At 41.5% G+C, this 12,410-nt stretch overlaps 1 protein-coding gene across 1 annotated transcript in view; it reads right to left on the reverse strand.

Moving 5' to 3' along the window:
• Tspan12 (tetraspanin 12) overlaps window positions 1-12,410 on the reverse strand; it is a 64,501-nt gene that overhangs the window by 19,310 nt on the left and 32,781 nt on the right. The window contains exons 6-8 of the mRNA XM_021656927.2: window positions 11,496-11,570; window positions 5,382-5,489; window positions 1,388-1,531 (exon numbers count right to left, since the gene is read on the reverse strand). Coding sequence (XP_021512602.1) covers window positions 1,388-1,531; window positions 5,382-5,489; window positions 11,496-11,570 — 327 coding nt within the window. The remainder of the gene's footprint in view (window positions 1-1,387; window positions 1,532-5,381; window positions 5,490-11,495; window positions 11,571-12,410) is intronic.

A 12,410-nucleotide genomic window follows, 5' to 3' on the forward strand; every position in this document is an offset into this window, starting at 1 on the left:
AAAAGGCATGTCTTCTTAAAGTCCTGAGGTGCGAGATGGAGAGATGGCTCAGCAGGGAGAACAGTTACTTGTTTCACAAACGTTAGAACCCAAGTTTGGATCCCCAGCACCCTCATGAACAATGGGCACAGGGTAGCTCTGGTGCTGGGGTAAGAGAGACAGGCAGATGCTAGGGGCTTGCTTGCCAACCGTCCTCACCAAGACAGCAAGCTCCAGGTTCACTGAGAGCCTACATGTATATTCACAACACACACACACACACACACACAGATGTTTTCTTAATGCAGCCATATCATAGATACACATCACATATAAATACATATTCTCATTGTATTATAAACATTCTAAGTATTTATGTTAAGCTCAACGTGTTCAGTGGTGTTTCAAGAGCCGGTGTCTACAGGTAGAAACTGAGGAAATAAAATTCTAAGTACTTAATCTAATTTAATGAAAATAACCAACCACACATAGCCAGTGGCTACTGTAACTTACAGTAAAGCTTTATTTTTTTTTTTCATTGATCTAAGCTTGTGGGTATGTGTGTTTGCCTGAATGTAGACAAATGCATGTGTGTGCAGGGAGCCTGCGGAGGTCAGCAGGGGTGCCATATCCCCTGGAACTAGAGGATAGATGGTTGTGAGACACGGAGTGGGTGCTGTGACCTTAACCCAGGTTCTCTGTAAGAGCAGTAAGCGTCCTTAACCACTTACCTGAGCCATCTCTGCAGCACAGTTTACAGTTAAACTCTACATTTTAATCTGAGAATGGTATTCCATTACTGACTGTGAAACCACTAAAGATGAAGGGACATAAAAACTCCAATGAAAGAGCAACTGATGATTTTGGTAAATTCCGGAAGAACACACAACATGTACATTTTTGGTACTGATTTTCAGGAAACTAAAACTGAGGTTACCAGTTATCACCAGCAGGGGGAACCGAAGAGCAGCACATAGGATTTTCTCAGGAGTTTTCTTTCCCTACATCAAGGCCCTAAAATAGTCCGCTCAAGAACTGCAAAGCCCAGGCTTCCCACGGACCCCCTTAGCTACATAATCTGCACATACTTATTTTCAAAGGGGCCCTAGGAGAACACAATAGAATTTGCCTCTAGGCATTGGAGTGTAAAATCTAATTAGTGAGAAGGGTTATTTTTAAATAATAAAATAAAATTCAATTAATGATAGAACTAGGTCTTTCCCACTCTGATTTCTTAAAATGTGGTTACTGTTATTTTTTCACTTTGTTTCTTGTTGCTGCATATATCAGAAAATTTAAATTTATGTGTGAAAAAAAATTACACAGAAAATGGAAATCTAGTCGGCATAGTATTCAAGGTTCTTTTGGAAAATGTTGCCCGTGCTATGATGTCCACACAAGGTCTTACCTCTTGGTAGAGATCACTCAGGTCCTCCTGGTGAGCCTGCTTGGAGCATCCTGGGAATTCCCTAACGCAACAGGAATCTGGAGGCCAGTCCATCTCTGTCATTTCCAACCAGTCAGTGAAGTACACGACCCCACAACACTTAAACTGAAAAAGAATTACCCATCACACCTTGAAACTACACAAAAATAGTTTTTGTTTAACTTAAGAGAGACAGAGAGATGAGGTAGTAGATTTCTTAATTATTTGCACTCAGAGTTAAGCTCTCTTATCAGTTACAGATATCTGTGCATTCTGTCTTGAGGGCAGACACATCATGAAGGAACATCAAACTCGTCATTCCATAATGGAACAGTTGTGAACAATGACACCCACCCCACCTAGAAGCAAATCTGTGTCTCACTCTCCAACTCCATGAGGCTCTGCAGATGATCACAATGATGAAAGATTCCACACACACATTTACAAACTCAACAGCTGAACTTTTTAATCATTAACTTCTAGTCAGTAAAAAAGTAGCTCATCATTTTGCTTATTTGCTTATACCAAGTCACTGGTATAAACTCAAAGAGATTCAACTACTGTGATGACAGTTTCCACAAAATCTAAGGGAAGACTTGTTGCCCAAGGTCCATATCACAAAGGTAGCCAAGCAGTCTTAGGATTCTTATTCTAGGGAAACAAAAAAAATGTAGATATTTTTCCAACTTATTATCACCCCAATAGAGTGCAGTTCCTGAAGAGCTATCATATTGTACCATTATAATTTCAGAGAAATAATGTTGTAACTAGCTTGAATGTGGCTGGATTTAAGAAAAGTGAACTTGGCTTTCCCTAAGGCATGTTTAAGAAGAAAACTTTTTGTTGTACTTCGCTAAAAATCATCAAAAGAAAAAAAAAAAAAAAAAAAAAAAAAAAAAAAAAACCTCTGATGAAGGCTTAGAAACCTGGCTTGAAGGCATGTGTAGACTGGATTCAGAAAATGCAGCTGTGATCAGGAGAGCTTTGCCCTTGGATAAAAGAGAAGCTCTCTTCTGTATATTTAGAAGGAAGGGATATGGACAGTCACGGAGAAGAACCCTACCAAGAGTGATGGCTATGCAAATCACACAGCCCAGGAGACCAGCCTGTGCTCAAGATTAACACTGAATCATATAATATCACAAGCCAGCACCATTTCAAAGCTTAACCAAAAACCAGCTTGGAAGAATTCCTAATTCCTCATGCAACAGCAAGCAAGGATGCTCAGTGTACTTGGTATGTATTCACCCACTTGCCTGAAGAGCTTAGGATTTAAAGAGCTTATGATTTAAATAGAAAAAGGCATCATACAAGCACCTTGAATGGTAATCACTGGAAGCTGTTAATACAAAGAGTTTTGAGAAACTTTAAAAATGTTTTCTGTATTGTTTTAAAACCACGGGTGGACCACAAACATCACAATTAAGTCATCTGCTAAGCATCACATGACATAAACATCACAGATTACTAATCTGATATCACACACCGACACAATGCATTGGGATTCCTGAAAATAAAGCGCGTACTTAAAAAATCCCCCATTCTAAAAACTTCATCACATTTTGAGGTGGGTGTTTTTAAGGCCTGGTACTCAGAGAGAGCTGTCTCCATTCATTTCCTAGAGGCACAAGGCCTTTCTGAGCTGACCCCCCGAGGGTGGTTCTCTGAGCACCCTACCTGCATTCACAGCAGAGGGGCCAATTATCTGGTTTTGTCAGGAAATGAAGACTTCCATGGAAATGGCTTTTCCAAGTAGCGTAAGCATGCTGTGTTCGGTGCCAACATTGTTAAGGGGACAGTGACATCGGTTTTCTTTTGCACAGTTGTCTCAGCCTATCCAACAGAGAACAGTGGATCTGTGTGGAGGCTTTCCGAACCTCCTCAAGGTGGACCGCACATCACAGCACGAGCCTGTGCTCTACCACTACCTGTCACAACTACTGCACATTTCAAGGTAGCTCTTCTCCGAGCTGACACCGTTAAGCCCTAGAAAATACCATAGAATCACTATTTTACATGTAAGTAAACTGAGGCCCTTGATGGGGGAAGTGACTCTCCAAAGTCATAGGTCAATGTAGGGCAGCCCCTGTGATTCCAGAGCTTACACAAGGACTACCATGTTAAAAATATGGTTTAAGACAAGATATTAGTAAGTGTCACTAGGAATTATACAAGATCCATTCAGTTATGGTACATGCCCAGGATATCAGTGAATGAGCGGTTCTGAAGGTTGATCTATTGTAAAAAGCAAAGCGTCCGAGGCTGACTTGTCTCTCCCCCTCTAAATTTACATGTTAAAATTCTAGCCCCTCTACCGCAGAAAGAGATCATTTATGGTGAGAAAGGCACTAGAGGAGTAACTAATTCAAAATAAGTTCAGCATCATGAAGAATGAATAACATCCTTACAAAAAAAGAAAAATTAAGCATGGGTACATACAAAGACAAGGCCATCTACAAGCCAAGGGGAGAGGCTCCAAAAGACATCAATATTTGGCCATCTTGAACCTTTAGCCTCCACAATAGTGAACACGTACTTATCCCTAGTGACCCTGTGTGTGACACTGCCCTGCGGCATTCCTGTCAGACTAACAGAAAGGGCTTTGAAAGTCTTCGGATATTTTCATGCACTCACCGCTCGTTTCATGCAAACCGGCATTGTGAGAGAAGAGCAAGCACACCCAGCAAAGGCAAGGCGGCACGTAGCATTGCAGGACTCGTAAACTGTCCGTGAAGGTGCAGCCCCATAAGGAGGAAAACAATTTTACTATTTTCGACTTGGCTTATCACAGTTGATATCATCAGTTCCAGAAAATAAAGACTCCGGGAGCTCCACCAGGGGCAGTTCCTGAACACAGCTTACTAAAAATGCCCCAGCATGCTTCGCATGTCTTCTCATTGTGTTGTTTGCAGTATAATTGTGCAACAAACAAACAAAGTCAGGAAGCAGTGAAATAACAGGAAATCTGTGTGACACTGATAATTCCACCATCTCAACACTGGTGACACAAACTGAGGTTTGGAGGTTGCCCTAGACTTGACCCTCTGCCTCAGGCATAGACCAAGCAGAGTGAGTTGCTGACTATCCAGTGAGGCGATCATTCTCCAATGCTACATGGTCCAGAGCAAGAGAAAGAAAGCAATCTGAGATACTTCGTCTTTTAGCAATGCTGCTCCAGTCACAAGAAAAGGGCTTAGGAGAGCTGGTTTGACGCAAAATCAATGATTAATCTCAAAATATTTGAATTTCAAATATCTAGAAAACAGTTCCCATTTGAGATACTTGAATGAAATGTTAAGACAGTTTGGGAACAAAAAAGCTTGTTTGTAATATCACTGCCAATAAGCATAATCAAAATGGGATCAAGTTGATGATCTCATTCACTCTTCCTGACCCTCCATGAGGTGAGTATCTGTATTGTTTCTACCTCATAGGGGTAAAAGCTAAAGCTTATAGCACTACATGAACTCAAAGTAAGTTGCAGAGCTAGGATTTGAATCAAGGATATCAAGGATTTGACTAGAAAAACAAATGAACAAACAAACATACAAAACAGGCCCATAATGTTCACGCCAACTAAATTCCCAAATGGAAACAACCTTTCAAAATGTTGGAATAAAATTTAAAACATGGGCAACTCTAAAAGTAAAATTCTCATAAAAGAGAAGTATCCAAGTAAAACTTGGGATATTTATTAAATAACTCATGAATAAGAAACTTCAGAGTAGCTCAGCAAAACAACTTCTAAGCCGATGCGTGTGGACCAGAGGAGATGAAGATGAAAAGATACGCCTGAGATGAAAGGACAAGCAGGGGGTGACTCGAGGCATGCTGGGAAAAAACCGCACCACAATGACTGGTACGCAGGCTTCAGTTTTCAGTGCCGAAAAACGATCAAAACCGAAGCTTTGAACACCTGTTTTGACAACCTGCCACTTAGTCTAGACTTTCTACCCGCAGGAATAGCAGCACTTACCTCTCTCTGAAAATAATTCCAAGCATGTGTAAGCCATCTATACCTGGGTAAGCCATAATTTGTCATTCTGGCTTTCAAAGTAACCATATCTGACCACTGTACGGGCACCTGGAGACAAAAAAAAAGAAGCAAATTGTCAACACACAAGCACAACCAGCCAGGCCAAAAGCTCACCCACATATATAAACCTAGAGCCTTAAGCACACTGAAAACCCACACGTCACAGGCATAAAGACATAAAGATTGTGTTAAAGCTGACAGACACTATTTCCGTTTAGACTTTCTTATAGAATCAGCTCAGGTAAATAAACCTGACATTCTAGAAAATGACATGGGATCAAGAACCAGGATCTAGAAAAAGGAGATGCATACATAGTCTTGAAAAACCTAAGACCAGGGTAATTTTGAAATCTTATCGAAAATAGTAATATCAGGCTGGGGAGATGACTCAGTTTATAAGAGTATTTGCTGCGCAGCATGAAGACCTGAGCTCAGATCCATCAAATGAAAAAGCCTGGATATGGCCACATGTGCCTGTAATCCCAGCACTTCAGGAGGTGTTAAGAAAGGCAGATGCCAGAGGATCACAAGCTTACAGGTACCAACATAGCAGATCAGTCTCCAGATTCAGAGAGATGCTATCTCCAAGGAGTAAGACAGAGATTGATGGAGGAGGGTACCAGTTCTCCTCTTATCTCCTCACCTGAGCATGTGTGTGTGTGTGTGTGTGTGTGTGTGTGTGTGTGTGTGTGTGTGCTATTTAAGAATAGTTATAGCAGCTGAGAGGCCGATACAGGTGGATCTCTATAAGTTCAAGGCCATCCTGGTCTACAAAGCAAGTTCCAGGATGGCCAGAGCTATCTCAGAAAAAAAGAAAAAATAATAGTAATGTCAGTTGAACTAAGCTTAAACTTTCTCGGCCACAGAAATTCTTCAATTTTACTTCTTTTCTAGATTGCTGCTGGTTTCTTCTTTTTAAAAAAATAATCACTTGGAAACACAAAATACAAAAAAAGATAGCAAGTTGGTTGGGTATGCATTCCATTCATATGGTTTAATAACGTTCAGAACACTAGCCAAAGTTCAAGCTACCCACTATAAATTATTATTATCTCATATCTGTTAGGGCATAGTGAATGGAAATAAAATAAATTCTCAAGAAATACATCTTCTGAAACAGTTAATATTATGGACAGATATTTTAACTGGAGAACGGAATGGGGAACATACAGAAACAATAAAAATGAGGGAACAGACAGATGTCAAGGCTCTTGACTTAGTTAATGGAATAATTTTTTCTAAATTTTTGCATCCCAAAATAAACACTGGCTGTTTCTTCAACATGGCCACCATCAATCTGCAACCAAACGTGGCAAGAGAACAGAGGCCCATTGAGGTTCTGGCTCCACCTTCCGGGCTCCAGCCATGAAGCAGAACACACAGCGAGCTCTTGCTTGCATGAACCAGCTGAGAGCACAAAGCCCATTCTGTGTAAAGGCTGGATTCTGCGAAATTTAGCAGATAATAAACTTTAATGGCACTTTTCTTTTACATTGTTATTAGTACAGAAGCAATAAAAATTGTACAGCAGACAGACTTTTCTTTTTCTGCAAGGCTGCTTTCCACATCTCACTTTTAAAAGGGCCTTCCTTCCTCGTTCCTGGTGATGTAATGGGGAAGATTTACACAAGCAAAACAATGATGGCATGTGCCCATGGCTGAAATGGCAGTGTGCATTCAGGTAGTGCCCCGGGAGTCAAAGCCATTGGTAGCGACGGAGCAAATGTAACTCCTTTGTTTTCTGATGTGTCGTAAAATCAAAGCAGCCCCTGACAAACAGGCAATGTTAATTCATTCTAAGCTCCCCACAGCTTTATCATATTTTTATTATCTATCAGTAAGGCATATACTTTACAGTCCATTTAGAAAATCATAGAAAGGATGGGCTGTGGTGCCTCCAGACAACACCGTAACACTTAAATGGTTGAAAGAAGAGGATTCCCATGAGTTTGAGGGCAGCCTGCATTAGGTAGTGAGTTCTAGGTTAGCTTGGGCTATGAAGTAAGATCATGTCTCTAAATTAAATAAATAAATAATAAGTAAATAAATAAAGTCACAGAAAGATAAGCATTTCTAAAAATATTTTATCATCAATTAGAATACAACCAAAAGCTGTTGTTTGCATTTCAGAGATGTAGATCATAATTAAAAACTGAAAACAGGATAAATCTCCTTATGCTTAAACAAAAATCCGGAGCCCTACTACTTTTTTTTTCTTCTTTTTATTCACTTTACATTCTTGTTGTAGCCCCATCCCTCCTCCCCTCCTAGCTCCACCCTCCCCTTTTCCTTAGAAAAGCTGAGCTCCCTTTCCCATCCACCCCAGCTCATCAAGTCCCATTAGGTCTGAGTATGTCCTCTTCCACTGTGGCCTGGCAAGGTAGTCCCACCAGAGGAATGTGATCAAAAAGCTGGCAAGTGAGTCCTTGTTCCATTCAGTCCCCACTTCCCTTACTAGAGGACCCACATGAGGCCTAAGTTGCCCATCAGCTATGTATTTGTAGGGGGCCAACGTCCAGTTCCTGCATGGTCCTTGGGTGATGCTTCAGTCTCAGCAAGCCCCTCTGGGCCCTGGTTAGTTGGCTCTATTGGTCTTGGTGGAGTTCCTGTCACCTCCAGGTCATTTTCTCTTTCCTCCCTCTTTTCCACAAGACTTCCTAAGCATGACCCAAAGTTTGGCTATGAATCTCAGCATCTGTTTTGAGGCACTGCTGAGTGGAGCCTCTCAGAGAACAACTCTGTCAGGCTCCTGTCTTCAAGCTTTGCAGAGTATCTATTGTTCGTAATGTCAGGGGTTGGCTCTCTCTCCGGATATGGTGGGTCTTTGGTTGGGCCAGACATCTGGTGGGCATCCCCTCAATCTCTGCTCTGTCTGCTCTGTCTTTATCCCTGCGCGTCTTGTAGGCAGGATAAATTCTGGGTGGAAGTTTTTGTGGGGAGTTTGGTGTTGTCCTCCCTCTTTACTCTGTATGGCCTCTGCCACTGGGAGTCTCTGCTTAAGTCTCCCTCATCCACCCTCAGAAGCCTGAGCCCTTAGGTCTCCAGATCTTCAAGGGATATCCCCACCCTCAGTTTCTCTTTTCTCAACAGGACTATTTTTTTTCCCCGCTAACATACAAAGTTTCTAGGAATAACATAAAAATATGACTGAAAGAAAGCAAGCCAACTCCAATTCTATGGTAGTTTTTTTTTTTTTTTTTCATGTACATACTTTATTTTATATTGAGCTACGTAGGACCTTTCCTGACTCTTCAACTTCCATAGAGTCTGTCTTCTTCCCATGCGTCCTCATATGTGGAATCATGAATTTCTTCACAGAGCTGTGGATGTTTGCCCGGCAGCCTCCACAGGCAAACTGAAGCAGGCAGAGCTGCCATTCATCTGCAGTATCCACTGAATATCTATGCTCACAAAGCACTACAGATTCGCTGAAGAATCTTTAATAACTGTACCAACAGCAAAAATAACTTCTATTTTATTACACCAATGCCTAAAGTCCTGCCTATCTCTGAAAAAAAATACAAAATCACCACCTTCTCTTAAGATTTCCGGAATTTTTAAATGTTAAAAATTCACCAGGAACTCACCACGTGCCCAGGCCCCATCGTTTCCCCTCATTCCAATGGAATACATTTTGTCAGTAACAGAGTAAGCACATGATTAAGAATCACCTTGCAAAATCTCAGGGTCATTTTAATTTGCATTTCCCTGATGACTAAGGACATTGAGCATTTTCTTAAGTGTTTCTCTGCCATTCAGTATTCCTCTATTGAGAATTCTCTGTTTAGCTCTGTACCCCATTTTTAATTGGATTACTTGATTTGTTACTTTTTAAGTTCTTGAGTGCTTTATATATTGTGGATATTAGCCCTCTGTCAGATATAGGGTTGGTGAAGATCCTTTCCCAGTCTGTAGGCTGTCATTTTGTTCTGTTGACCATGTCTTTTGGTTTACAGAAACTTTGCAGTTCCATGAGGTCCCATTTATTGATTGTTGATCTTAGAGCCTGTGCTTTTGGTGTTCTGTTCAGGAAGTTGTCTCCTGTGCCAATGAGTTCCAGGCTCTTCCCCACTTTTTCTTCTAACAGGTTTAGTGTGTCTGGTTTTATGTTGAGGTCTTTGATCCATTTGGACTTTAGTTTTATGAAGGGTAATAAATATGGATCGATTTGCATTTTTCTACATACAGACATTCAGTTAGACCAGCACCATTTGTTAAAGATGCTATCTTTTTTCCATTGAATGGTTTTGGAATCTTTGTCAAAAATCAAGTGTGTATAGGTAAGTGGGTTTATTTCTGGGTCTTCTATTCCACTCCATTGATCCACTATTCTGTTTCCATGCCAGTATTCTTTCTATGCAGTTTTATTACTATTGCTCTGTAGTACAGCTTGAGATCAGGGATGGATATTCTTCCAGACGATCTGTTGTTGTACAGGGTTGTTTTAATATCACATATAAGTGGATATTATAAATATAATATAGGATAAACATACTAAAATCTGTACACCCAAAGAAGCTAAGCAAGAAGGAGGACTCTGGGTAAGAGGATCAATCCTCATTTTGAAAGGCAAACGGGATGAATATTGGAAGAAGGAGAAAACAGGGGACAGGACAGGAGCCTACCATAGAGGGCCTCTGAAAGATTCTACCTAGCAGTGTATCAAAGCAGATGCTGAGACTCATAGCCAAACTTTGGGCAGAGTGCAGAGAATTTCATGAAAGAAAGGGGGAGATAGACCTGTAGGGGACAGGAGCGCCACAAGGAGAGCAACAGAGCCAAAATTCTGGGCAGAGGGGTCTTTCCAGAGACTCATACTCCAACCAAGGACTATGCATGGAAATAACCCAGGACCCCTGCACAGATGTAGCCCGTGGCAGCTCAGTCTCCAAGTGGGTACCCTAGTAAGGGGAACTAGTGACTTTCTCTGACATAAACTCAGTGGCTGGCTCTTTGATCACCTCCCCCTTACCAGGCCACAGAGGAAGACAATGCAGCCAGTCCTGATGAGAACTATAGGCTGAGGTCAGATGGAAGAGGAGGAGGAGAGCCCCTATCAGTGGACTGGGGGAGGAGCATGAGAGGAGAAGAGGGAGGGAAGGGATGAGGGAGGGGGCTACAGCTGGGATACAAAATGAATAAATTGTAATTAATAAAACAAATTATTTTAAAAAGAGAGAATCACCTTGTGAGCCTCTCCAGAACACCCAAGGGCAGAACATGGGAAAGCACCTTTTTGTGGAAACAGAATTCCTCTGTGAGGCATGACACCAGCCAGCATTCACAGACATTCAAAGAAAGACATTCCACCCTGGAAACTACTGTAGTAATTTCACCACTGAAGTAAGAAAGCAAGCTAAGAAACAGCCAGCACAGGCAAGGGAGGGGGAGGGCTGGGGGTGCAGTCAAGAGAGGGGACAAGTGACAGAGCAACTGTTGAAAAGAAAAAGTTGCAAAACTCCTCTTTCATCCTAAGGAAGCTACGAAGGTTTCTCTAGTCGCTTCAGTGGCTGGAATAAGAGGCAGAAATGCTGAACTGTTGTTTTCAACAGCCAAATCTCAAGCTGTGAGGTTTTACACCAAGGTAAGTACTCAGCAACTCTCCAAACGCACTTCTGAAAGGGCCATGTGGTTCAACATGTTGCAAAATGGGAGATACTGGCTTCTGCCTTGCTATTTTCTGCTGTTGTCAGCAAGGGCAGGGATTAAAGGAGGTCCTGTGGCAAGAAGGGCAATGCTAATCTTCCTCGCTATTAACTCAGAAGTTATCCTAGACTAGCTGCAGTCCATGATGTCTATGTTCAAGACATCTATGGAATTAAAGATCTAGCAAAGTACCCCAAGATAAAGATTTTAAATTATGAATTGGAAATGCGCTTTAGGAAAAAATATATATATGCATGTATGTATGTGACTTTTTCATAAGTATTAGGATAGTTCACTGTTATCAGGTAATGTGGAACTGCCACGTGCCACAGTCACTCTCCAGAGTCTGACAGGAAGGCCAACCTGGATGTCACTCCACACTTTGATTCTTTGCCACTGGGAACTCACCATAACCTCCTGCTCGTATGTCCACACACCACAAGCCAGTTCTACACAGAAGATGACGAGCAAAGTTCCGAAGTACTGCAGGGAGACAGAAGGAGCCGTTAGCGTGAAGCCAGATGAGGCAAGTGTGACTCAGGGTTGTGGTTCTCTATGATAAGAACACAGGGCCCCTCTTCAGGGATCACAAGGAGAGTTTCCCAAGGCTGGTCTTCCCCCTCCCCTACCCCATACAGATAACCTTCAGGACTACCTAAATGAGCTGTTGTTTTGTTATTAGTCAGCTGCTGGGATAAATCTTCTGTAAATGCCAATGGTTTTATTGCACGAAGTAATAACATACGATATAATTTAATAACGCTAATCAAGTCCTTTCAGAAATTATACTTAGTTCCTCTTAGAATAAATGAGATGAAGTCTGCCTTGTACATTTTTTCACTTTCTTCTGGGTAAAGAGGAGGATGCCTCTTTACATTTATAAAAAAGGAAATATAAAACAAAATTTCTACTACGCATGCTAACTTTAAATGAACAGTGGGTTTCCACTGTGGGAAGAGCTCTTAGAAGGTATGCAAATGAAAACAGGTAACAAAATTGAATGCAATATTGAAAACGGAAATGCAAACAAAGAGCCAGTATTTCTGTGAAATAGAGAATATACAGGATCCTGAACAAGAAGCAGACTTACAACACGGAGAACAGAGAAGCTTGTGCAGATGAAAATGATATAACAAACACAGAGAGGAAGGTAGGTGGTCCAGCAGAGCACCAAGGAACACAAGCACACACACACCCAGAAGAGAAATGCCAGGCTGAAACTGAGAGGTAAACTGAAGCCAAATCATGCGGACACCAGTATTTTAAATGTGTCACGTAGGCAAAGGGGTGGCATCTCTCAATATTTCTGAATAAGGAAAAGAA

The sequence above is a fragment of the Meriones unguiculatus genome, chromosome 21, assembly GCF_030254825.1.
Source record: "Meriones unguiculatus strain TT.TT164.6M chromosome 21, Bangor_MerUng_6.1, whole genome shotgun sequence".
NCBI classification, from domain to species: domain Eukaryota; kingdom Metazoa; phylum Chordata; class Mammalia; order Rodentia; family Muridae; genus Meriones; species Meriones unguiculatus.